Here is a 27,140-nt window from a genome sequence, read left to right on the forward strand (position 1 = left end):
TTGTTGCTATCATTATAGCTGGGGTGTGGATTCTGCTATTCTCAAATAATTAGAATACCTATTAAAACTACTTCTCACCAAGGTTATCCGAATTGTGAGGTATAAACTTGAATTGTGAGGGGAAAAAGTCAGAATTGTGAAATATAAACTTAGAATTGTGAAGAAAAAAGTTGGAATTGTGAGCTATAAACTTGAATTGTGAGGTAAAAATAAACTGAATTGAATTGTAAGGGGAAAAAATCTGAATTGTGAGGGAAAAGGTCTGAATTGTGAAGAAAAATGTCAGAATTGTGAGGTATAAACTCAGAATTGTGAGGAAAAAAGTCAGAATTATGAGGCGAAAAAGTCAGAATTGTGAGATAAAATTGAACTTTTAGGGAAAAAAGTCACAATTGTGAGAAAATTGAGCTCTGAGGGGGGAAAAGTCAGAATTGTGAGGGGAAAAAGTCAAAATTGTGAGATAAAGTTGAACTGTGAAGGCATAAAAGTCAGAATTGTGAGGCGAAAAAGTCAGAATTGTGAGAAAATTGAACTGTGAGGGGAAAAAAAGTCAGAATTGTGAGGAAAAATTGAACTGTGAGGGGGGGAAAAGTCAGAATTGTGAGGTGAAAAAAGTAAGAATTGTGAGGGGAAAAAAGTCAGAATTGTGAGATAAAATTTAACTGTGAGGCGAAAAAGTCAGAATTGTGAGATAAAATTGAACTGTGAGGCGAAAAAATGGCGCTTTTCCATTACACAGTACCAGCTCGACTCGGCTCGCCTTGGCTCGACTCGACTCGGCTCGACTCGGCTCTGTTTGGTTTTCCACTGTGTAAAAGTTGTACCTGTACCTCCAGCGACGCTGCAAGAAACTGCCGTGATGTAATCTTCTACGCGACACACACCCGCTGTCTGCACCTCCTCGTTTGACCACGGCGTATTCTTCCGAGTTGCCATAATATGTAATGGATTGGATGTGTCACTCAATCTCTGGCCAAACTTTTTAAAAATGGCGGGGTTATTCTGGATACTATTGCTGGCGCGTGCAATGATGACGCAGTGAATAGTGACGATTCTCTCTGACCAATCAGTAGTCTGCTGTGTTTTCACGTCACATTTTAGTATCGCCTTAGCTCGACTCAGCTCGCTTGGAACCTCGCCTGAGGTGGTACGAAAAAAAGTACCTGGAAGCCGGTACAGGTACAACTTTTACACAGTGGAAAACCAAACAGAGCCGAGTCGAGCCGAGGCGAGCTGAGGCGAGCTGGTACTGTGTAGTGGAAAAGCGCCAAAAGTTAGAATTGTGAGATAAAATTTAACTGTGAGGCGAAAAAGTCAGAATTGTGAGATAAAATTGAACTGTGAGGCGAAAAAAGTTAGAATTGTGAGATAAAATTTAACTGTGAGGGGGGAAAAGTCAGAATTGTGAGGCGAAAAAGTCAGAATTGTGAGATAAAATTGAACTGTGAGGGGAAAAAAGTCAGAATTGTGAGATAAAATTGAACTGTGAGGGGAAAAAAGTCAGAATTGTGAGATAAAATTGAACTGTGAGGGGAAAAAAGTCAGAATTGTGAGATAAAATTGAACTGTGAGGGGGAAAAAGTCAGAATTGTGAGGAAAAAATGTCAGAATTGTGAGGAAAAAAAGTCAGAATTGTGAGGAAAAAAAGTCAGAATTGTGAGGGGAAAAAAGTCAGAATTGTGAGGGGAAAAAAAGTCAGAATTGTGAGGGGAAAAAAAGTCAGAATTGTGAGGGGAAAAAAAGTCAGAATTGTGAGGAAAAAAAGTCAGAATTGTGAGGGGAAAAAAGTCAGAATTGTGAGGGAAAAAAAGTCAGAATTGTGAGGAAAAAAAGTCAGAATTGTGAGGGGAAAAAAGTCAGAATTGTGAGGGGAAAAAAGTCAGAATTGTGAGGGGAAAAAAGTCAGAATTGTGAGGGAAAAAAAGTCAGAATTGTGAAGGGAAAAAAGTCAGAATTGTGAGATAAAATTGAACTGAGGGGGGAAAAGTCAGAATTGTGAGGAAAAAATGTCAGAATTGTGAGGAAAAAAAGTCAGAATTGTGAGGAAAAAAAGTCAGAATTGTGAGGGGAAAAAAGTCAGAATTGTGAGGGGAAAAAAAGTCAGAATTGTGAGGGGAAAAAAAGTCAGAATTGTGAGGGGAAAAAAGTCAGAATTGTGAGGGGAAAAAAGTCAGAATTGTGAGGGGAAAAAAGTCAGAATTGTGAGGGAAAAAAAGTCAGAATTGTGAGGGGAAAAAAGTCAGAATTGTGAGATAAAATTGAACTGTGAGGGGAAAAAATGTCAGAATTGTGAGATAAAATTGAACTGTGAGGAGAAAAAAGTCAGAATTAGGGATGGCGAAAACTAAAAAATTTCTTGACCGACCACCGAGCCTCATTAGTCGGTTGAAACCGGTTAACCGATTAGTTTAAAATATGGTACGCTATTTGAAATAACAGCCATTTCGAGCCGCGCCTGCAATTTCGCAACTCTGTCGCATCTGGCCGCGATCACACCAAATGCGTCTTTTAGTTCTAAAAATGCGAGGCGCACAGCACTGCCTTTTTTTTGTGACTTTTAATAAAAGAGCGTGCTGCGTTTTTTTTTTTATGTTGCTAAGCAATGACCAAAACAGCTGTCCTGTCACTAAAATCTTAGTTTTATGCTGTTAAGTAAACTGTCATATTAGCAGAAACCCTAAATAATACAGCTCCAGGTTACCCACGATAGACACAAAAGGTTTCTCCTCTATTTCTTGCAGTCTCCGGACTTTTTAAGCAACCGTAAAATTCCGTCACCACAACAGAAGGTCCGCCTCTCCATTCATTCGATTGGACAATGGAAAAGAACGCGAATGACGTTGGGCGTTTTTCCGCTCAGAGTTGATTTTTTTTCAACTTCACGCGCTCAGAGCGCTCCTGCAAAAACGCGAGGCGCAGCAGGCGGTGAAAACGCGAGGCGCCTGGGGCACATAAGCAGCGCGTAGAACGCTCACTGCCAACAGAAAACCATTCAAAAGAGGCGCCTCCAACTGCAAAAACGCGCTCGGTGTGATCGCAGCCTCTCTCTGCCGCTCTGCCTCCCGCACACACACACACACTGCCACTCACGTCACTTTTTTTAAAATCCCCGACAGCGCGAAACATGAGTCCCGCAAACGCGGCGCCGAAAAGCTTGTTGTATGTAATCGTAGGACAAATGGCTCCTTAGTTTCAAATGGTTTGGGTACAACAAGGTGATCGCTTTGAAAATAAAGGCGTTTGTCTAGGTTAGAAGCTCATTTGAAACATTGCCACGGCTCATTTAAGAAAATGACAGCTCCGAAGAGACGCCGCTTTAGTTGAGGTAGTGCTAACCATATTAAAGAAAGATGATGATCATCATCACCTTATCGGTTACCACTGAAATGTAGATGTAATGTATTTCCAAATCTAAGCCCATCTTATGTGGAATGTTGCCTAATAGACTGCAACATGATAAAACCAATGGATAAAACAGGCACCTTCAGAATGCGTAAAAGACGCACCGGCACTTTTTTTTTTAACCGACTACCGACAACTTTGACCGGTTAACGTTGATACGGTCAACCACCGGTCAAACGGTCATCGGTTAACATCCCTAGTCAGAATTGTGAGGTATAAACTCAGAATTGTGAGGAAAAAAGTCAGAATTATGAGATAAAATTGAACTGTGAGGGGAAAAAAGTCAGAATTGTGAGGAAAAAAGTCAGAATTATGAGGCGAAAAAGTCAGAATTGTGAGATGAAATTGAACTGTGAGGGGAAAAAAGTCAGAATTGTGAGATAAAATTGAACTGTGAGGGGAAAAAAGTCAGAATTGTGAGGGAAAAAAAAGTCAGAATTGTGAGGAAAAAAAGTAAGAATTGTGAGGAAAAAAAGTCAGAATTGTGAGGAAAAAAAGTCAGAATTGTGAGAAAATTGAACTCTGAGGGGAAAAAAGTCAGAATTGTGAGATAAAATTGAACTGTGAGGGGAAAAAGGTCAGAATTGTGAGATAAAATTGAACTGTGAGGCGAAAAAAGTCAGAATTGTGAGGAAAAAAAGTCAGAATTGTGAGGAAAAAATGTCAGAATTGTGAGGGGAAAAAAGTCAGAATTGTGAGATAAAATTGAACTGTGAGGGGAAAAAATGTCAGAATTGTGAGATAAAATTGAACTGAGGCGAAAAAGTCAGAATTGTGAGGAAAAAAAGTCAGAATTGTGAGGAAAAAATGTCAGAATTGTGAGGGGAAAAAAGTCAGAATTGTGAGATAAAATTGAACTGTGAGGGGAAAAAATGTCAGAATTGTGAGATAAAATTGAACTGTGAGGAGAAAAAAGTCAGAATTGTGAGATAAAATTGAACTGTGAGGGGAAAAAATGTCAGAATTGTGAGATAAAATTGAACTGTGAGGAGAAAAAAGTCAGAATTGTGAGGTATAAACTCAGAATTGTGAGGAAAAAAGTCAGAATTATGAGATAAAATTGAACTGTGAGGGGAAAAAAGTCAGAATTGTGAGGGGAAAAAGTCAGAATTGTGAGGAAAAAAGTCAGAATTATGAGGCGAAAAAGTCAGAATTGTGAGATGAAATTGAACTGTGAGGGGAAAAAAGTCAGAATTGTGAGATAAAATTGAACTGAGGGGGGAAAAGTCAGAATTGTGAGATAAAATTGAACTGTGAGGGGAAAAAGGTCAGAATTGTGAGATAAAATTGAACTGTGAGGCGAAAAAAAGTCAGAATTGTGAGATAAAATTTAACTGTGAGGGGGGAAAAGTCAGAATTGTGAGGCGAAAAAGTCAGAATTGTGAGATAAAATTGAACTGTGAGGGGAAAAAGTCAGAATTGTGAGATAAAATTGAACTGTGAGGGGAAAAAAGTCAGAATTGTGAGGAAAAAATGTCAGAATTGTGAGGAAAAAATGTCAGAATTGTGAGGAAAAAAAGTCAGAATTGTGAGGAAAAAATGTCAGAATTGTGAGGAAAAAAAGTCAGAATTGTGAGGAAAAAAAGTCAGAATTGTGAGGGGGAAAAAGTCAGAATTGTGAGGAAAAAAAGTCAGAATTGTGAAGGGAAAAAAGTCAGAATTGTGAGATAAAATTGAACTGAGGGGGGAAAAGTCAGAATTGTGAGGAAAAAAAGTCAGAATTGTGAGGGGAAAAAAGTCAATTGTGAGATAAAATTGAACTGTGAGGGGAAAAAAGTCAGAATTGTGAGATAAAATTGAACTGTGAGGGGAAAAAAGTCAGAATTGTGAGATAAAATTCAACTGTGAGGCGAAAAAAGTCAGAATTGTGAGGAAAAAAAGTCAGAATTGTGAGGGGAAAAAGTCAGAATTGTGAGGGAAAAAAATGTCAGAATTGTGAGATAAAATTGAACTGTGAGGAGAAAAAAGTCAGAATTGTGAGGTATAAACTCAGAATTGTGAGGAAAAAAGTCAGAATTATGAGATAAAATTGAACTGTGAGGGGAAAAAAGTCAGAATTGTGAGGGGAAAAAGTCAGAATTGTGAGGAAAAAAGTCAGAATTATGAGGCGAAAAAGTCAGAATTGTGAGATGAAATTGAACTGTGAGGGGAAAAAAGTCAGAATTGTGAGATAAAATTCAACTGTGAGGCGAAAAAAGTCAGAATTGTGAGGAAAAAAAGTCAGAATTGTGAGGGGAAAAAGTCAGAATTGTGAGGGAAAAAAATGTCAGAATTGTGAGATAAAATTGAACTGTGAGGAGAAAAAAGTCAGAATTGTGAGGTATAAACTCAGAATTGTGAGGAAAAAAGTCAGAATTATGAGATAAAATTGAACTGTGAGGGGAAAAAAGTCAGAATTGTGAGGGGAAAAAGTCAGAATTGTGAGGAAAAAAGTCAGAATTATGAGGCGAAAAAGTCAGAATTGTGAGATGAAATTGAACTGTGAGGGGAAAAAAGTCAGAATTGTGAGATAAAATTGAACTGAGGGGGGAAAAGTCAGAATTGTAGGGCTGTTCGATTCCGAAAATTTTGGAATCGATTCCGATTCCGATTCCTGGTTCTGGAATCGATTGGATTCGATTCCAGAATCGATTCCTCACTGTTGTTTCGATTCTTTTTAGATTCTTGTTTTTTAGATTGGAGGAAGCTAATTTCGCAATAAATACAGGATGTAAAGGTTGTATAAAGTTACCTTCTCATAATATGAAGCTTCATTTGTAAAAAAAAAAAAATATATATATATATATATATATAATATATATACACTATTTTTCTGTAGCTCTGACTGATTTCAAATTGTAATTCATTGCCCAGGAAATTAGTCATAAACCACAGCTCAGCAGTGGACATGCATTTATTGAATGAATAAAATAAGACGTGACGTGTATAAAATGACAAAATTAGCAAACTATACACTGAAACAAAATAAACAGAACTTTAACAACAACACTGATATTAGAGCTATAATTTCGCAATAAATGCAGGATGATATAAGAGCTCCTGGCGTAGCTGCCAATCAGATGCGCTCTCGGCCACTGATACGAGCTCTCTGCGTTTTCTTTCAGAGTTATCATTGGCTGATAGAAAGATTAAAAATAGCATTTATTTAAGATGTAAATAAGATCAAGACACGTCATGATCTATTCTGTCGTGCAGCGCTCAAAATTGTGGACATCATGAGCCTGTTCTCCCGTAAAATAACATCTGAATCGTTTTTTGAACTGGTTCATTTAAATGATCTATTCGAACGAATCTTTTTGTGGAAATGTATCAGACTATAACTATTAGCGAGCAAGAGGCAAATTAATGGGTGCTTCTCAAACTGAAGGCTGCATCCTTAAACTCAGACGAGTTTAGTAATGAGTCGTTTTTATTACGTTTATTTTCGTCAATCGACGTTTGATGACTTACAGCCGAAATATGCAGCTTTCATGGAATGCAGCCTTCCGTTTAAGAGGTAAGTTTTGATGAACTGAAAACGGCTCTGAATGAGGAGTCGATTCCCCATGAGAGGATCGATTCCAAACGTTGGAATCGACTCTCGATTCCCAATGCCTCGGAATCGAGGAATCGATTCTTTTTGGAATCGATTCCCAGCCCTACAGAATTGTGAGATAAAATTGAACTGTGAGGGGAAAAAAGTCAGAATTGTGAGGGAAAAAAAAGTCAGAATTGTGAGGAAAAAAAGTAAGAATTGTGAGGAAAAAAAGTCAGAATTGTGAGGAAAAAAAGTCAGAATTGTGAGAAAATTGAACTCTGAGGGGAAAAAAGTCAGAATTGTGAGATAAAATTGAACTGTGAGGGGAAAAAGGTCAGAATTGTGAGATAAAATTGAACTGTGAGGCGAAAAAAGTCAGAATTGTGAGTAGAGCTGGGCGGTATGACCAAAAATTTATATCACGGTATTTTTCAAAATTATACGGTATCACGGTATATGACGGTATTTTTTTTTTTTTTTCATGCATGACTAGGTGTTAACCACATTTCCTAATAAATTAGAGACTAATTACTGCAGTATATTGGCTTACATTGACCGGACTAGTATTAACCCAGGTTTGAATGGTCTCACAAAATGCTGCTGTTCACAAAGAAGTGACAGTGGCACTCATAATTGTAATGAGGTGAAGAAATCAGAATTCATGATTTGCAGTCAAAATACACAACACTTTATTGTGCATTCTTCACAAGTTCACATTTACAAGTCTACGCGTTTCTCTTCCAGCAGGAGGCGCTGTCAGAATGGTAGTATACAAAGTAGCGCAACAAATGATTTTGAAACGTGCAGCGCTCATATTTATTCAATGGATAGCCTTTTGAAGTTTCATCGCAATTCTTGTCTTTCAGTCCCCACATTTTAGACCACCTAAAAATTATAATTATGACTTTCATAACCCCCTAATAACACTGCAGTCATCAATGAAAATTAAGAGCTTTATTTAATACTTTCAAAAACAAAGCTTACACAAAATACGTTTCTTTTTTATTTATTTTTTTCCCACCATGTTCGGGGCACAAGAAAAATATTAAGGGACTAAATTAATATCAGCATATGAAGTATAATCGTCTCTCATTGTCTGAAAGAATGCACATCAGATGCTGAAAGTCAGTTTTTACTTTCACTTTAACATATTGATCAGTTTTCACGTTGCTTGTGTCGTGTGATATCCATTGGCTTTAAAACATAAATATTAATAAAAATACAGTATATAGAAAAGACATATCTTTAAAATATTGCGACGTAACACCAACGTAAAGCCATTGTTTTTCTCTCACTGAAAGCTACATCTGTCTGCGCACAATGCGCCGATCTCTGCTCTCATCACTGCAGACACACCCCCTCTTGAAATTTCGGCATTACAAGTTTTGCAAATCGCTAACCCTGGGTCTTTCTCAGATATACTGAAATACGTCCACACCTCAGATGTGTTGCTTCAGACAAGCACGTGCAAGCTGAGGTTTCTGTTTGCGTCAACATACATGTTCCCAGCGCTTTGTACTCACACACTCACCGGTATTGGGGTATATGAAAAATGAATATCATTAAAAAAAAAAACACCGGTATTCGGTATGAAAAGGTATACCGCCCAGCCCTAATTGTGAGGAAAAAAAGTCAGAATTGTGAGGAAAAAAAGTCAAGAATTGTGAGATAAAATTGAACTGAGGCGAAAAAGTCAGAATTGTGAGGAAAAAAAGTCAGAATTGTGAGGAAAAAAAGTCAGAATTGTGAGGGGAAAAAAGTCAGAATTGTGAGATAAAATTGAACTGTGAGGGGAAAAAATGTCAGAATTGTGAGATAAAATTGAACTGTGAGGAGAAAAAAGTCAGAATTGTGAGATAAAATTGAACTGTGAGGGGAAAAAATGTCAGAATTGTGAGATAAAATTGAACTGTGAGGAGAAAAAAGTCAGAATTGTGAGGTATAAACTCAGAATTGTGAGGAAAAAAGTCAGAATTATGAGATAAAATTGAACTGTGAGGGGAAAAAAGTCAGAATTGTGAGGGGAAAAAGTCAGAATTGTGAGGAAAAAAGTCAGAATTATGAGGCGAAAAAGTCAGAATTGTGAGATGAAATTGAACTGTGAGGGGAAAAAAGTCAGAATTGTGAGATAAAATTGAACTGAGGGGGGAAAAGTCAGAATTGTGAGATAAAATTGAACTGTGAGGGGAAAAAGGTCAGAATTGTGAGATAAAATTGAACTGTGAGGCGAAAAAAAGTCAGAATTGTGAGATAAAATTTAACTGTGAGGGGGGAAAAGTCAGAATTGTGAGGTGAAAAAGTCAGAATTGTGAGATAAAATTGAACTGTGAGGGGAAAAAGTCAGAATTGTGAGATAAAATTGAACTGTGAGGGGAAAAAAGTCAGAATTGTGAGGAAAAAATGTCAGAATTGTGAGGAAAAAAAGTCAGAATTGTGAGGAAAAAAAGTCAGAATTGTGAGGGGGGAAAAGTCAGAATTGTGAGGAAAAAAAGTCAGAATTGTGAAGGGAAAAAAGTCAGAATTGTGAGATAAAATTGAACTGAGGGGGGAAAAGTCAGAATTGTGAGGAAAAAAAGTCAGAATTGTGAGGGGAAAAAAGTCAATTGTGAGATAAAATTGAACTGTGAGGGGAAAAAAGTCAGAATTGTGAGATAAAATTGAACTGTGAGGGGAAAAAAGTCAGAATTGTGAGATAAAATTCAACTGTGAGGCGAAAAAAGTCAGAATTGTGAGGAAAAAAAGTCAGAATTGTGAGGGGGAAAAAGTCAGAATTGTGAGATAAAATTGAACTGTGAGGGAAAAAAATGTCAGAATTGTGAGATAAAATTGAACTGTGAGGAGAAAAAAGTCAGAATTGTGAGGTATAAACTCAGAATTGTGAGGAAAAAAGTCAGAATTGTGAGGAAAAAAAGTCAGAATTGTGAGGGGGAAAAAGTCAGAATTGTGAGATAAAATTGAACTGTGAGGGGAAAAAAGTCAGAATTGTGAGGGGAAAAAGTCAGAATTGTGAGGAAAAAAGTCAGAATTATGAGGCGAAAAAGTCAGAATTGTGAGATGAAATTGAACTGTGAGGGGAAAAAAGTCAGAATTGTGAGATAAAATTGAACTGTGAGGGGAAAAAAGTCAGAATTGTGAGGGGAAAAAAAGTCAGAATTGTGAGGAAAAAAAGTCAGAATTGTGAGAAAATTGAACTGTGAGGGGAAAAAGGTCAGAATTGTGAGATAAAATTGAACTGTGAGGCGAAAAAAAGTCAGAATTGTGAGATAAAATTGAACTGTGAGGGGAAAAAAGTCAGAATTGTGAGGAAAAAAAGTCAGAATTGTGAGGAAAAAAAGTCAGAATTGTGAGGGGAAAAAAGTCAGAATTGTGAGGAAAAAAGTCAGAATTGTGAGGGGAAAAAAGTCAGAATTGTGAGATAAAATTGAACTGTGAGGGGAAAAAATGTCAGAATTGTGAGATAAAATTGAACTGTGAGGAGAAAAAAGTCAGAATTGTGAGATAAAATTGAACTGTGAGGGGAAAAAATGTCAGAATTGTGAGATAAAATTGAACTGTGAGGAGAAAAAAGTCAGAATTGTGAGGTATAAACTCAGAATTGTGAGGAAAAACGTCAGAATTATGAGATAAAATTGAACTGTGAGGGGAAAAAAGTCAGAATTGTGAGGGGAAAAAGTCAGAATTGTGAGGAAAAAAGTCAGAATTATGAGGCGAAAAAGTCAGAATTGTGAGATGAAATTGAACTGTGAGGGGAAAAAAGTCAGAATTGTGAGATAAAATTGAACTGAGGGGGGAAAAGTCAGAATTGTGAGATAAAATTGAACTGAGGGGGGAAAAGTCAGAATTGTGAGATAAAATTGAACTGTGAGGTGAAAAAAAGTCAGAATTGTGAGATAAAATTGAACTGTGAGGTGAAAAAAAGTCAGAATTGTGAGATAAAATTGAACTGTGAGGGGAAAAAAGTCAGAATTGTGAGGAAAAAAGTCAGAATTGTGAGGAAAAAAAGTCAGAATTGTGAGGAAAAAAAGTCAGAATTGTGAGGGTAAAAAGTCTGAATCGCGAGGTATAAACTCAATTGTGAGAATTGTAAAAAGTCCAATATGTGAGGTATAAACTCGGAAATGTGAGATATAAACTCGAATTATGAGGAAAAAAAAAGTCTGAATTGTGAGAACTCAGAATTGTGAAAAGTTGGAACTGTGAGGTATAAACTAATTGTGAGGTATAAACTCGGAATTGTGAGATATAAACTCGATTTGTGAGTCAGAATTGTTAGATAATTGGGAATTATGAGGAAAAAAAAGTCAGAATTACGAGGTATAAACTTGAAATTGTGAAGGGTAAAAAGTCAGATATGTGAGGTATAAACCTGGAATTGTGAGGGGAATTTTTTTTTATTTTAATTTGTAATAATATTTTGATCTATTTAATGCATCCTTAATGTAAGTACCAGTATCAGTTGACTGTATGCTCAACATATATATTTAATGAATTCATTTTTGAAGTAAAATCCAAAATGTTTCTCTTCAGGTTTAAACATTTAACTGTACTCTAGTAGTCTATATTCCAGTTAGACAGTAGAGCTGTCCTGGTTATAGGGAGCATTAGGTTAGTGGGTCAGATTGGTTATTTCGTCCTCAAGCACAAAAACCCTCCAATACTCAAAGCAAACAAACAGGCAAGCTGTAGATGAACCAGGAAAACACGAGCACAGGCTTGGTGCTCTATCCACAGGACGGTTAGATCCCCATATGACAGCAACGAGAGAGGGGCCGCACCTAAAGACCACTTTTCACGGCTGGAGAAAGGAGCGATTGACAGAGAAAAAAAAAGCAGGAGGCTCCCAAAGAAAGGGATTGAAGAAAGGCAATTGAGTAATGGCCTTTGGCAAACTAGCCAAGCATATGCTAACCCAGTGCAGGATTAAAGGAGGCCTTTGTTGTGTCCAGAGGCCTAGCCATCGATCTTTCTCTCCCTCCCTCCTTGCCTTAGACTCAATGGACATCCCTCCAGAGAGCCACAGGCCCTCTATGAAGCAACAATGGGACTCCTCGCATTTACACTGACAAACAAGGTTAGCACAAGAGACTCTTCAAAGCATGCCCAGTTGTTTCGCGCTTTTCCGGTGTCGTCTTGGATCAGTCTTGGTAACGGTTCTCGCAACTGTTCAACTGTTGTATTGATCTTGGCCTTGTGGGGAAGGAAGGACTTTTGTCGGGACAGATGTGTGCCAGTTTGAACACAGTTTTCACAAATATATTAAGCACCACAACACTTTTTAACATTGATAATCCTATGAAATGTTTCTTCATGTTAGAATGATTTCTGATTTTGGAGTTATATTAAACAATGTCCTGGCTCTTCCCAGATTTATAGTGGGAGTTGAGATTTTGAAGTCCAATAAAGTGCATCCATTCATCGTAGAAAGTACTCCACAGCTATTATAAAGCTTGGAAGAGCCAGAACATTGGATTCATCTGAAAGAAGAAAGTCATATACACCTAGGATGGCTTGAGGGTGCGTAAATCATGGGAAAATTTTCATTTTTGGGTGACCTATCCCTATAAGTATCACAAACTATTTGTTGTTCAACAGGTGTTTTGTCTTACAAAGCTTCACATTTCCTTCATTAATACATTAGTTTACAAAAACAAGTCTTTGTTGCTGATACCATATTATATGGCACTTACTAACACCACCGCTGTCTCCTTTCAACATGAGTGTGATGTCAAGACGTCCATCTCGTCTCACTCATTAGTCTCAAGGGACAGCTTATTCCATTGGAGGCTGCCAACAGGCACATGCTCCCTCATAGAATGCAATCACTCCCCCTCCGAACTAATCAAACAAGGGAGAAAAGGAGGGAAAGGGCTCGAGTGGCCAGAAGAGAGGGTGTTTAAGCAGTTTATATCGTCCCTCCCCCCGTGTCTTCCAATCAGCCTCTTTCCTCGTGCTCTGATGTTGTTGACGGGCCCCCTTGGCGGGCTGGCTGCCTTAACAGACGCACAGCGAGCCAAGCAGGAGGCACGTGGAACCTGTGTGCCGCCACTTTATCTGTCCTTTCTGCCGCTTGAGGTGGCATATGGCATGTGGCGACTGGAGGGAGCTGGGGCCATGCAATGGGGCTAATAATAACTTTAGTTTAAATGCTGTAAATTGTCTTGATGTGGCCATTATTGTTGGATGTGATTGTGTAACTATTATTAGGAAGCTATTAAAAGATTCACTTCCAGAAAAATTTCCTGAGAAGTTGCTCACCCTAGGATGTTCATGTCTTTCTTTCTTTAGTCAAAATAAATAAAGGTTTTTGAGGAAAACATTACCAATCGTTTGGCTAGAAAAGACCCTTATTCCGCGGCTGGGATCATGTAGAGCCCTTTGAAGCTGCATTAAAACTGCAATTTGGACCTTCAACCCATTGGCCACCATTGAAGTCCACTATATAGAGGAAAATCCTGAAGTGTTTTCCTCAAAACCCGTCATTTGATTTCGACTGTAGAAAGAAAGACATGAACATGGATGACATGGGGTTGAGTAAACTATCAGGAAAAAAATAATCCTTCAAAGGTTTAAAATGACTTAACAGTTAAAATCTGGATTTTATACAGTAAGTTGAAGACATTTGAGGAGCTACAATAAACAATTAATATTGTATTCATCTGGCTTGACCAGTTTGTGATTTCTCTGTCCTCCTAGATGTTCCTGTCATCCAGCAGCTTAGAAGAACCTTCAAGTATTTCAAAGATTACAGACAGGTTAGAGGATACTGAAAATATTCCCCATTTGTATCTGCGTAAGAAAGAATCAGAGATATAAAATGTTCTCTTTCTGTTTCTCTTAGATGATCATTGAGCCCACAAGCCCAAAGCTCCTGCCGGATCCTCTGAGAGAGCCCTATTATCAGCCTCCATACACTCTAGTGCTGGAGCTCACCGATGTCCTCCTCCATCCAGAGTGGTCGGTAGGTGACAGCTCAATTAAAATAACCATGAGAGAACCTGCATTTGAGAATCGAGGAAAGATCAATGCATGCTAGTGTTAATTTTTTTTAAATGGGTCAGTAAGATGTTTTTTTTTTTTTTAAGAAATTAATAGTTTACATGCACCTTGCAGAATCTGCAAAATGTTAATTTTGCCAAAATAAGAGGGGGCATACAAAATGCATGTTATTTAATCGGTACTGACATTTATTAAGATATTTCACATAAAATATTCTTAATACTGTGTTGTTACCTGAATGATCCACAGCTGTTTGTTTTTAGTGATGTTCATAAGTTCGTCCTAAACAGTTAAACTGCCCGCTGTTCTTTAGAAAAACCCTTTAGGTCCCACAAATTTGTTTGGTTTTTCAGCATTTTTGTGTATTTGAACCCTTTGCAACCATGCCTGTATGATTTTGAGATCCATCTATTCACACTGAGGACAGCTGAGGGACTCAAATGCGAATATTACAGAAGGTTCAAATGCTCACTGATGCTCCAGAAGGAAAAACAATGCAATAAGAGCTGGGGCTATAAACTTTTGAACAGAATAAATGTGTACATTTTTCTTATTTTGCCTAAATGTCATATTTTTTCCATTTAGTACTGCCATTCAGAAGTTAAGTCAAGTCAAGTCAAGATTATTTATACAGCGCTTTTTACAATACAAGTTGTGTCAAAGCAACCTTACAGTATTAGAATAATAAAATAAAATGTCAATAATAATGCAAGAGTTCCATATTGCAACAAAGTCAAGCTACATAAGTTACATGCATGTTTCCTAGAAGACAAAATAAGTTAAATTGACCCTGATCTTCCAATTTCAAAAGTTTTCACCTTAATGTATCGTTTTTCCTTCTGGAGCATTAGTAAGTATTTGAACCTTCTGTAATAGTTGCATATGAGTCCCTCAGCTGTCCTCAGTTTGAAAAGATGTGTCTTGAAATCATAGTCATTGTTGGAAAGGGTTCAAATACACAAAAATGCTGAAAAAACAAAGAATTTGTGGGACCTGAAGGATTTTTCTGAAGAACAGCAGGCAGTTTAACAGTTCAGGACAAACAAGGGCCTCATGAACAACTATCACTAAAAAAAAAAAACAGCTATGGATCATTCAGGTAACAACACAGTATTAAGAATCAAGTGTATGTAAACTTTTGAACGGGGTCATTTTTATAAATTAAACCATTATTTTCTTATGTGGACTGTGTGTAAATGTCTTTTATGTAAAATATCCTATTCAGGTCAGTACTAAATAAAAAAAAATAACATGCGTTTTGTATGATCCCTCTTATTTTGGCAAAATAATTAACATTTTGCAGATTCTGCAAAGTGTATGTAAACGTTTGATCTCAGAACTGAAAGCAAAGATATTTATAGTGTTACAGAAGAAATCGGTTTCAGAATAGCGCTGTTCTTTTGAACTTTCTATTTATCAAAGAATCCTGGAAAAAAATGTATTGCGGTTTCCAAAAACAAATTAAGCAACACAACTGTTTTCAACATTTAATAAGAAGAGGAAATGTTTCTTAAGCAGCAAATCAGCATATTGGAATGATTTCTGAAGGATCATGTGACACTGAAGACTGGAGTCCTCACCGTCATTTGCCTTTACCATTAAAATAGAAAAGTTAAATTCCAAAAATATTCCTGCAACACAAATGTATGGTTGCTCTCTCGGAGCAAAACACGCACTGTTTGCATTTGACCATCCTTAGAGGTAAACTTTTCCAGGGTGTTTAGCTCTTAATTGCTGGCTCTGTCCTGTTCCAAACTAAACACAGCTGTGCCTGCTCTCGTAGATTTTGTACATAATCTCGTAATGCGCAATGCTGTGTAATATCTAGTTTTGTGCACTGTATTAGTGTCTCTTGTCTGTTTGAATTAGTATTAAACAACCCGTCTTTGCTTATCAGTTTATTACAAACTACCCTTATCAATTTCTGTTAATCATATGAGGCCATCTGGAACACTGTTTCGGGCCAACCACCTGTCGCCTCCTTTACCTGTGCCCTCCTCCCCTCTGTTCCCTCTACCTGGCCAGCTGTGAGGGAAGGGCCACACACAGGTGACAGGTGGAGCATAGCCGACCTGTAACCTGACACATCTCAGCAGACTGTGACCGGGCGCATGGCACAGTGATTTTTGTTGAACCTCAAGTGAAGCTTTGTCTGAGACTGTACTCTTACTTTTTAGTTTTATCTGACATGGATACTCCATTATAGGTGTTTAGTGCCACATAAAAGCACAGTTAAAGTATCTGTTACTTTAAATGATACAAAAGTAAGGCTTCTAGTTTGATGCTAAAATGCAACTTATTTGAGTAAAGACATTTAACACAATCAACTGTCGTGAGAAATGCTTCTTTGCTCTGCCTTTTTTCGACAGACTGATGATCGCAATAGTCGGGCTCTTGTTTTCCAGTAAATGACTGAGAAAGGTTGTCTAACAGCATGTTTGTTTAAAAATGTATTCCAGATGCGACGTCTAAAGATGTTTGAGATTAAATAGCAACACTCAGGAAATCTGAAACATCGCCTATGAGCAAAACACGTCATAGATGGCTTAATGAGACTGTTACATATTTCCTGTTTTTCTTATTTTAACTAGAAACTGCATCAAAAACTGTATTTTGAAAGAAAATGATATACATTACCATTCAAATGTTTAGGGTCAGAAGATATTTTTTTATATATATCTTTTGTTTGCCAAGGCTTCATTTATTTGATCAAAAATGCAGGAGAAACTGTAAAACTGTTAAATATTATTTCAATTAAAAAAAACTACTTTCTATTTGAAAAGATTTTAAAATGTAACTTATTTCTGTGTAAAGCTGAATTTACAATATCATTACTCCAGTCTTTAATGTCACATGATTCTTCAGAAATCATTATAATATGCTGATTTTGATGCTCAAGAAACATTTCTTATTATTCTCATTGTTGAAAACAATTGTTGCTTAATATTTTTGTTAAGAACTTTTTTTTCATGATTTGATTCTTGCTGATACTCTGTTAAAACTGATAATCTGACCAGTTAATAACAAGAACAGTAAATAAAAAATAATTAGAATTTATAATATTATGAATATTCTAAAAAAAAAAAGAACTATTCAAATGTTAATGAAAATTATTCTGCTATTTAACAGTAATTAAAAAATATATACACTACCAGTCAAAAGTTTTTGAACAGTAATATATTTGATATTAAGTCTTTTCTAGTCACCAAGCCTGCATTTATTTGATCTAAAGTACAGCAAAACATTACAATTTTGAAATATTTTTACTATTTAAAATAACTGCTTTCTATTTGAATATATTTTAAAGTGTAATTTATTCCCGTGATTTCAAAGCTGAAATTAGCATCATTACTCCAGTCACATGATCCTTCGGAAATCATTTGAATATTCTGATTTGCATGATTTGACATTCAGATAAACAGCATTTATCTGAAATGGAAATCTTTTGTAACATTATAAATGTCTTTATCATCACTTTTGATCAATTTAAAGCATCCCTGCTAAATAAAAGTATTAATTTCTATCATTTCCTTTCCAAAAAAGTCACGCTTTCCAAGCTTTTAAATGGTATGGTGTATAATGTTACAAATGTTATTTATTTCAGATAAATGCTGATCTTTGGATCCTGAAAAAAAAGGAATCCTGAAAAAAAAAAATACTCAACTGTTTTAAATAAGAATGATAATGATGGAGTAATGGTGTTGAAAATGTAGTTTTGATCACAGGAATAAATTACATTTTAAAATATATTTAAAAATAAGCAGTTATTTTAAATAGTACAAATATTTCACAATTCTACTGTTTTTGTTGTACTTTGGATCAAAAAAATGCAGGCTTGGTGAACAGAAGAGACGTCTTTTAAAACAACAAAAACTTTTGACTGTTAGTTTATTAAAATGATTCTGCTATATAAACCATATAGTATCCATTTATTCTAAACCCTATTTATAGCGCTGATAAACCTGTAAACTTGTGTTTTAATGTTTTCTTGATCTCCTCTGTCCCTTTAGTTGGCCACAGGCTGGCGTTTTAAGAAGAGGCCTGGCATAGACTACCTGTTCCAGCAACTGGCCCCGCTCTACGAGATAGTCATCTTCACATCAGAGACAGGCATGGTGAGTATTTGTTTTTGCATAGACCGTTTCAATTGCAGTTGAAAGGAAAAGTTTCTTAAACCCTGCTTAGCATTGAACCCGCTTACAATAGATGCTATTTTGGGTACAGTGGCACACCTAGCTGTCTGTTGAGTCTACAAACACACAGGCTTGTGCTCAAATATAACATTTCCTAAATGATGCCATCAGTGACCTTTGTGCTCGGATTTAGTCTGCAAGTGTTTGTGTGTGTCTGTTGTTGCTTTGTTGGTGTGGCACACTTGTAAAGACATGCGAATGAGCCTTGTTTTGATTGAAAAGCCATTTGCTGCCACCTTTTTCGTTTATTCTAATGTATGCGAATGTTAATTCAGCTTTTCAGCAGTGTAAAAATGGCCCATCCACTGTCTTGATACTTCAGTTTAAAACAACTAGCATTTTTTACAACATTATTTAAAAGGATAGTTCACCCAAAAATTCTGTCATTAATTACTCACCCTTACGTCTTTCCAAATCTCTAAGACCGTTCATCTTCAGAACACAAATTAGGATATTTCTGATGAAATCCAAGAGCTTTCTGACTCTGCATAGACAGCAACACAACTGACACATTTAAGACCCAGAAAGGTAGTAAGGACATTGATAAAATAGACACACGTCGAAAACTTACACAAAAGAGAATAATAAATCGTTGAATAAAGATGTTATCTTTGTATTCTTTTTGCACAAAACATATTCTCGTAGCTTGATAACATTAGGTTGAACCTAGGGCTGGGCGATATGGCAAAAAAAATTATCACGTTAATTTTTTTCATATCAGTCGATATCGATAATTACGATAAATGTCAAATCTTTATATCTATCAATATTAAAGGCAGATTTTTACTCCTGAATGAAAGAAAAACCAGACAGTTAATTATTATTGATGGTTTATTGTCAGAACATGACAAATACTTTCCAAGCAATGATCAATTGAGGTGGAATACAGATTAGAATATTACTAGTAAAATCAACATCAATAGAATACAATATTGTTAATATTAATAGAATATATAAAAAGTTTTTTATAAAAAAAAAATAAGAACTGTAATATGATATAACACTTGTAACATGGCTCTGACTGTAAATGCAGAGTTAAAGTGATTAAGTATATTTATCATTCAACAAAAATAAGAATAGACAAATTTTTTCAGCATGCCAATCCTTTGTGCAGCTGATTTAAAGCTTGTATCAGCGATTTCTAGCCTAAAACATAAAGTGTCAATTTCAGCTGACCTTTCTTCACGATCCGCTCGCTGCTTGCCCCATAAATTGTCTGTGAAAAAACCGCGTCTCTCTGGTCAGCCTAGGGTCCGAGATATGCCAAAAAAACAATCGGCACTACCAACCTTTCCACAGATAAACAAACCGTGTTCCAACCAATCAGCATCAGGGGTTTGGTGTTGTGGACTTTCCTACTGGTGCTGGGATGTGAGGGAGGCGGAACGAAAGTCCACAACACCAAACCCCTGACGCTGATTGGTTGGAACACTGTTTGTTTATCTGTGGAAAGGTTGGTAGTGCCGATTGTTTTTTTGGCATATCTCGGACCCTAGGCTGACCAGAGAGACGCGTTTTTTTCACAGACAATTTATGGGGCAGGCAGCGAGCGGATCGTGAAGAAAGGTCAGCTGAATTTGACACTTTATGTTTCAGGCTAGAAATCGCTGATACAACCTTTAACACATTTTGTAAAATGTTTTAGCTGTCTGACAATATAAATAAAAAAAATTTAAAAAATGGCTCAGGGCTCGATGCTTACTTTTCCTGCTAGGAGCACTTGTGCTCCTAACTTAAATTTAGGAGCACAGTCAAAATTTTAGGAGCGCATTCTAAACAATAATCATTCTAAACACGAGGGAATTTTGTTTTTTACCTTTGTTTTTACCCTTTCATATGTTTAATGAGGCTCAGAGGTGAAATGAATGCAATCAAAATCAAAATCATAAATTCATGTTGAGATTTATGTTTCTAATATAAAATTATGACTACAGAAATATTAAAGATTTAAATAACTGAACAGATCTGCCAGCAGGTGGCGGCAAGACACTGAATTAATTACTGAATCATTCATTTGATTCATTCGAACAGATGGTTCATTCAGGAATAAAGCAAGTGACAGTCTTTATGAATGGGAAATTGAGTCATTTCATTAGATTCGTTTAAGAAAGCACGTTTCATTCACGAAACACCGCTGGCGCTGTGTTTGAATGGAGATGCGCGCAGTTGTGACTTGTTTCAGATTACTTTTGACGACGAAATAGAACAAAATCAGGCATAGTGTTGTAGTCAGTCAATGTAAGTCACTTAATAATAACTTGTTTATTTAACTGCTGTTTTAGATCAATGTCTCATTTACAAACTCCCTTAAAAATGATTAAAAGCTGTCACTCATGTTAGTTTGCGATATCACAAAGCTCTATTATAATCAACGACGCTCTCTCTGAGCGCAAACACAAATCGGGTTGCTGATCGGGTCAGTCGCACATGGTGCTCCTAAATACTTTTTTACAGTCGCACGTACTAATTTTTAGTCGCAAATACGAGTGAAATGGTCAAACTGTCGAGCCCTGTGGCTGTAAACTAAATACTGCAAGCGGCATCCGGAAGTGCAGGCTGCAAAATGCCTGCGTAGCGTTACGCGTAGTGCGTAAACATTATCGATCGCCCAGCCCTAGTTGAACCACTGATGTCACAAGGACTATTTTAACAATTTCCTTACTACCTTTATGGGCCTTGAACGTGGTAGTTGTGTTGCTGTCTATGCAGGGTCAGAAAGCTCTCAGATTTAATCAAAAATACCTTAATTTGTGTTCTGAAAATGAACAAAGGCCTTACGGGTTTGGAACGCCATAAAGGTCAGTAATTAATGACAGAATTTTCATTTTTGGAAAAACTGCTGAAAATCTATTTGCCTCAGATCATCTAAGATATAGAGGAGTTTGTTTTATTCATTCTGAGATTTGGAGAAATGTCACTTTCTCACCAATGGATCTTCTGTAGTGAGTGGGTGCTGTCAGAATGACAGTATACAATAATCCACATAACTAAACCATCTTGTGAAGTAAAAAACTGTGTGTTTGTAATAAATCCATCATTTAAGATGTTTTTTTAACTAAAGTCCTCTATCTATAAAATTGCTTTCTCCAGGTAAAAGTCGTCTTAAAAGTCTGAATCAGGAGAGAAGTATGCGCAAATCAAACACCGTTCTCGCACGAATCAGTCCAAAACACTTAAAATCAAATAAGCTGAAGAATTTTGTTGTGCGGGGACAACAGGGACTTTTTTCACTACCCTGAAACAGGTCTTGGGTAGCACGCGTATATTTGTAGCAATAGCCAAAAATACATTGTATGGGTCAAAATGATTTTCTTTTATGCTAAAAATCATTAGGATATTAAGTAAAGATCATGTTCCATGAAGATATTTTGTAAAATTCCTACCATAAATATATCAAAACCTAATTGTTGATTAGTAATACGTGTTGCTAAGAACTTCATAACAAAGCTGGACAACTCTAAAGGCAATTTTCTCAATATTTAGATTTTTTTTTGCACCCTCAGATTCCAGATTTTCAAATAGTTGCATCTCAGCTAAATATTGTCCTATCATAACAAACCATACATCAATGGAAAGCTTATTTATTCAGCTTTTCAGATTTCACAACTTGACCCTTACGACTGGTTTTGTGGTCCAGGGTCACATATTTTGGCCAGAAGTGATGGTTTAAAGTTAAAACACACTGCTTTTTACTTCACGTAATGTTAACTGATATACTCGACTCGGCTTTTTGCTGTTGTGGCTTTTTGCGATGTTTTAATCAGCCGTTTGGACTCTTTCTGACGGCACCCATTCACAGCAGAGGGATCCATTAGTGAACAAGTGAAGTATAGTTAAATTTCTCCAAATCTGTTCCAATAAAGAATTCACACTGCTGTTTGTTTGTGTCGGCAGACGGCGTACCCCTTGATCGACAGTATAGACCCTCAAGGATTTGTGATGTACCGGCTCTTCAGAGATGCCACACGCTACATGGAGGGCCACCATGTTAAGGTAAACTTGGCTATCTGCTTGTCTATACATCTGTTTCTCGATATCATGCTTTGTTGGTGATGTGCGCAAACTCACTCTCAGTATTTAGGACACTTCTCTGTTCCTGTAAACAGTGTCCGCCACTTACCGTAAAAAAAAAATCAGCTGTCTGGTATTTCACCCTTACATGGCTACGAGTCCTTGACTCACAGTATTTGAGATAAGCCATATGTTGCAAAAAAAAAAAAATGCTGCAATAATTCACTACCCTCCGATAGACATTTGTATGTTTTCTTGTACAGATGTTGATCGTTTGGTTTGTAAACTCCACATTCTGGGGAAACCCATTCATAGAACTGTGAAGTTCCCAAATATGCTCATTCTTGTGCTGCAACCCTGATTCACTGATCGCTAACTTCCTAATTTCTTACAAATGCGTAAAGCTCCTCCATGTGTATGTAATACAGTACGGTCTGATCTTATTGCTCAAGATCCTGATCCCCACCCCGTGGGCCCCCTTTTTCCTGAGTGACCCGGGCAACATTATGGCGCGATGCCCCCCGTGTCTCTTCTGCATGCCGTCCTTCTGTTCCCCCATTGATTTCCCCTCTGCTATGTCCTTATTCTTTTTTCTTTTCTCAACAGCCCAAGACAATAGCAATTTCTTCCCCTCCTTCTCTCCTCCTCCTCCCGTCTCCCTTCTCAAGCCTCATTAACCTTCTGCCCCCCTCCTTTTTCCTTCGTTAGTCCGGCCGTCGTTACCTAAGCTTTCTCCTCATTAGGCTTATGAATGGTGCCCGACGCATAAGATCAAATTTGCAATTGCATTACAGTGTGCAAATTCAAATCAACGTCAGCATTCATAATCATATGACAGTGTCACATGTTGCTGAATGGAATTATTTTTTTATACACTACCATTCATAATAGTTTTTTTAAGAAATTCTTTTTTGCAAGAAATTGATCTAAACTATCATTCAAAGTAGTTGTTTTTTTTAGAATTTTTTAAAAGAAATAAATACTTTTGTTAAGAAAAATAATTTTAGTCAGCAAGGACAACTAATCGATTAAAAACTACCATTCAAATGTTTTTTAAAAGTTTTTTAAAGAAATTTTTTTTTTTTTCAACAAGAATGCAACAAATTGATAAACTACCATTAAATTGATTTTTTTTTTTAGATTTTTTTTTTATTTTAAGAAAAAAATTGTTTTATCCAGCAAGGATGCAACATATTAACCAGAACTACCATTAAAAAAATTTTCAAAGAAATTAATACTTTTAAGAAAATAATTGTATTTAGCAAGAATGTAACAAATTAATCAAAACTACCATTCAGATGTTTTTTTGTTGGTTTGGGTTTTTTTTTTTTTAAGAAATGAAAACTTTAAGACTTATCTAGAAATAATGCAACAAATTGATAAACTACTATTTTTTTGAATATTTTTTTAAATATATTTTTTTTAAGGAAAATGATTTCATTAAGCAAGGATGCAATAAATTGATTAAAAAAATGACAGTAAAGAGGTTTATAATGTTACACGATTTCTATTTTTTAATAAATGCTCAGTTTAAATATGTTCAGCTTAATATTTTTTGTATAAACAACAGTTTTTAACATTTGATAATAAAAAAAAAATTCTTGAGCAGCATATTTGAATGATTTCTGAAGGATCACGTGACACTGAAAACTGGAGTAATGATGCTAAAAATGATGCTTTGCATCACAGGAATAAATTACATTTTAAAAATGTATTTAAATATAAAACAGTTGTTTTAAATTGCAATAATATTTCACAATATTACTGTTTTTAGTGAAGTTTTGATCAAATAATTGCAGCCATTGTATGCATAAGATGCGTCTTTCAAAAACAAAAGAAAATCGTACCTACCCCAAATGTTTAAATAGTGCTGTATAAAATTAAAAAGTAATTCTTTTAACTCAATTTCTTCAATAGTATGTTAAAATATTATATTTAAAATTGTAGAGCATGTAGCTAGTAATAAATTAAAACAAAATTAGAGCAAATATCTTTTGATATTTTTTTTTTCCGGTAATGCAAATGTGTATTCTATGGTGAATGATTAATAAATGTCTGATATTATTAAAATAATATGCTTTTTTTTAATAAAATGAATGAAAGTAGATTATGATGTACAGTATTCATTCATTTTGAGGATTTGCTAACAAATACTTTTTACATTTTTAAAATAAAAATATTTGTACATTTTTAAATTGCATATGCCGAATCCAAATGATTTACAGTTCAAACACTGATCGTACAGAATCACAAATGAGCGTATGCACGCATATTTGCGCAATAGGCCTTCGCCGCGGTCACATTTCACCACTGCCTGTCTGGCCTTGTCCACCAGACCCCCATCAGCACTCTCTCTCTCTCTCCATCCACCTTCTGCCAACCCACGTTTATTTCACTCCGCTTCACCCTCCTCCCTCACCTCCCATCTGGCTCTCAGAAGCAGTGGGGGAAGGAGCAAACAAATGCAGTCAGACGAGTGTGTCTTCTAAAGAACTAAGAAAAAAAAACTTCAAAAACTGCACATGAAAGAAATGACGTCTAATACACTTAATACACAAACCTAGTAACACTAGAGCAGCAGAATGCATTTTGGGCCAGCATGAACTTGATCACACGGAGTGATGCATGACTGAAAGTTCCCTGGTATTTATGGAAAACGCACAACTGCGCTCAATTTCTCAAGATGGCTTTTCTGTGAACAGTTTGGTTCAGATATGACACCGGTAGATGCTGCTCCCCACCCCCAACACCGAAAGGGTGGGCGGGACGGACTTTGATTGGCAGGTGCATAGCGTGGCACGTGCGTATAGTTAGCGGCACGCTTCCTCCGGCTCGTGCTCCAATGTTTCACCTGGGGAATTGGAGCGACTGTTTGACTCGGCAACATGACACTCTCACGCCCAGCTGCGTTACGCGGCTCTGGTCACACACACATTTAAGATCGAATACACAGTAGCTACAGTTAAGGTCAAAAGTTTACATCCCCCTTTCAGAATCATTCAAAATGTCTATTATATGACCAAAATAAGAGGGATCATAAAATATGTATGTTATTGTTTATTTAGTTCTGGCCTGACTAAGATATTTCACACAAATGATGTTTACATCATAAGTCTACAAGAGAAAATAATTGAATTTATAAAAATGACCCTGTTCAAAAGTTTACATACACTTGATTCTTAATACTGTTGTTACCTTAATGATCCACAGCTGTGTTTTTGTTTAGTGATAGTTGTTCATGAGTCCCTTGTTTGTCCTGAACAGCCTGCTGTTCTTCAGAAAAACCTTCAGGTCCCACAAATTCTTTGGTTTTTCAGCATTTTTGTGTATTTGAACCTTTTCCAACAGTTAATGTATGATTTTGAGATGCATCTTTTCACACTGAGGACAACTGAGGGACTCATATGCCACTATTACGGGGTGTCCGTGGGTCCTTAAAATGTCTTAAATAACGTTGTCCCAATAAAAAGGCCTTAAAAAGTCTTAAACTGATATTCAGATTTGATGGGTCTTAAGATATTTACCGATAATGTGACTAAAAACATTTAAGTCTGACGGACCTAATGACTGTTTACAATCATTGGACAGACAGAAGGTTTTTTTCATACATTTAATAAGTTTAAAAAAAAAAAAAAATAGGTCTTTTTTAAAGGTAAAAAATAAATCAGATTTATGTATGTAAAAACTGATAGAACACTGAAAATATTGATTCAGAATAAGTTGTTTACATCACTAAAATCTCGGTGATGTGGTATTTTTGTGGGGATATTTTGTGTGGAATATTATCTCCTGATATGAAAAGTTCACTGTATATTGTAGTAATAAATGTCATTCATGACAGAGATGGAATGTAGTTTTCGTTTTACATTAAACACATTAAATATTATATATATGTTTCTAATCTAATGTGTATTTATATTACAGGTTTAGGTCTTAAATTTCGAATAAGGCGGTATTAAAAAGGTCTTAAAAAGTCTTAAATTTCACTTCTTCAAATCTGCAGAAACCCTGTAGTACAGAAAGTTCAAACACTCACTGATGCTCCAGAAGGAAAAACAATGCATTAAGAGCTGGGGGTGAAAACTTTTGAACAGAATGGAGATGTGTACATTTTACTTATTTTGCATAAATATTATGTTTTTTCATTTAGTACTGCCTTTCAGAGGCTACAGAAGATACTTAAATGTTTCCCAGAAGACAAAATAAGTTAAGTTTATCCTGAGCTTCATATTCCAAAAGTTTTCACCCCCTGCCTTTTAATGCATCTGTTTTTTGCCTGAAGCATCAGTGAGTGTTTGGACCCTCTGTAATAGTGGCATATGAGTCCCTCAGTTGTCCTCAGTGTGAAAAAGATGGATCTCAAAATCATACAGTCATTGGTAGAAAGGGATCAAATTCACAAAAATGCTGACAAACCAAAGAATTTGTGGGACCTGAAGGATTTTTCTGAAAAACAGCACAAACAGGACAAATAAGGGACTCATGAACAACTATCACTAAACAAAAAAACAGTTGTGGAACATTCAGGTAACAACACCGTATTAAGATTCAAGTGCATGTAAACTTTTGAACAGGGTCATTTTTATAAATTCAACTATTATTTTCTCTTGTGGACTGTATGTAAACATCTTTTATGTGAAATATGCTATTCAGATCAGTACTAAATAAACAACATGCATTTAGTATAATCCCTCTTATTTTGCTAAAACATTTTTTAATGATTCTGAAATGGGGGGTGTAAACTTTTGACCTCAACTGTACATAAACATACTAATTATCATTAGGTTTCACCTTTTGAATGCGATTAAGATGCCATTAAGATCACATGTAGCTATAATCCATAAAAATCTCATTTATACATGCACGCTCATACACTCAATAACAAATACAGTGAAACACACTCGCGCTCCCGACGGGGTTCAGGGAAGGCAGATGCGGGCAATTTATTGTAAACGCTACGAAGCGTGCCGCCGTCCTTTCGGGGCCCCTCCATCTTTCTCGCACACGCAACTTTTTTGTCG

The 27,140-nt window shown here is 36.2% G+C and overlaps 1 protein-coding gene across 1 annotated transcript in view; it reads left to right on the top strand.

Annotated features, from left to right (window-relative positions):
• Positions 1-27,140, top strand: part of timm50 (translocase of inner mitochondrial membrane 50 homolog (S. cerevisiae)) — a 46,347-nt gene that overhangs the window by 17,181 nt on the left and 2,026 nt on the right. Inside the window, exons 5-8 of the mRNA XM_073817986.1 lie at positions 13,613-13,671; positions 13,758-13,877; positions 17,926-18,030; positions 22,003-22,101. Of these exons, the coding sequence (XP_073674087.1) occupies positions 13,613-13,671; positions 13,758-13,877; positions 17,926-18,030; positions 22,003-22,101 (383 nt within the window). The remainder of the gene's footprint in view (positions 1-13,612; positions 13,672-13,757; positions 13,878-17,925; positions 18,031-22,002; positions 22,102-27,140) is intronic.

This window comes from Garra rufa, chromosome 14 (assembly GCF_049309525.1).
Source record: "Garra rufa chromosome 14, GarRuf1.0, whole genome shotgun sequence".
Classification (NCBI taxonomy): Eukaryota; Metazoa; Chordata; class Actinopteri; order Cypriniformes; family Cyprinidae; genus Garra; species Garra rufa.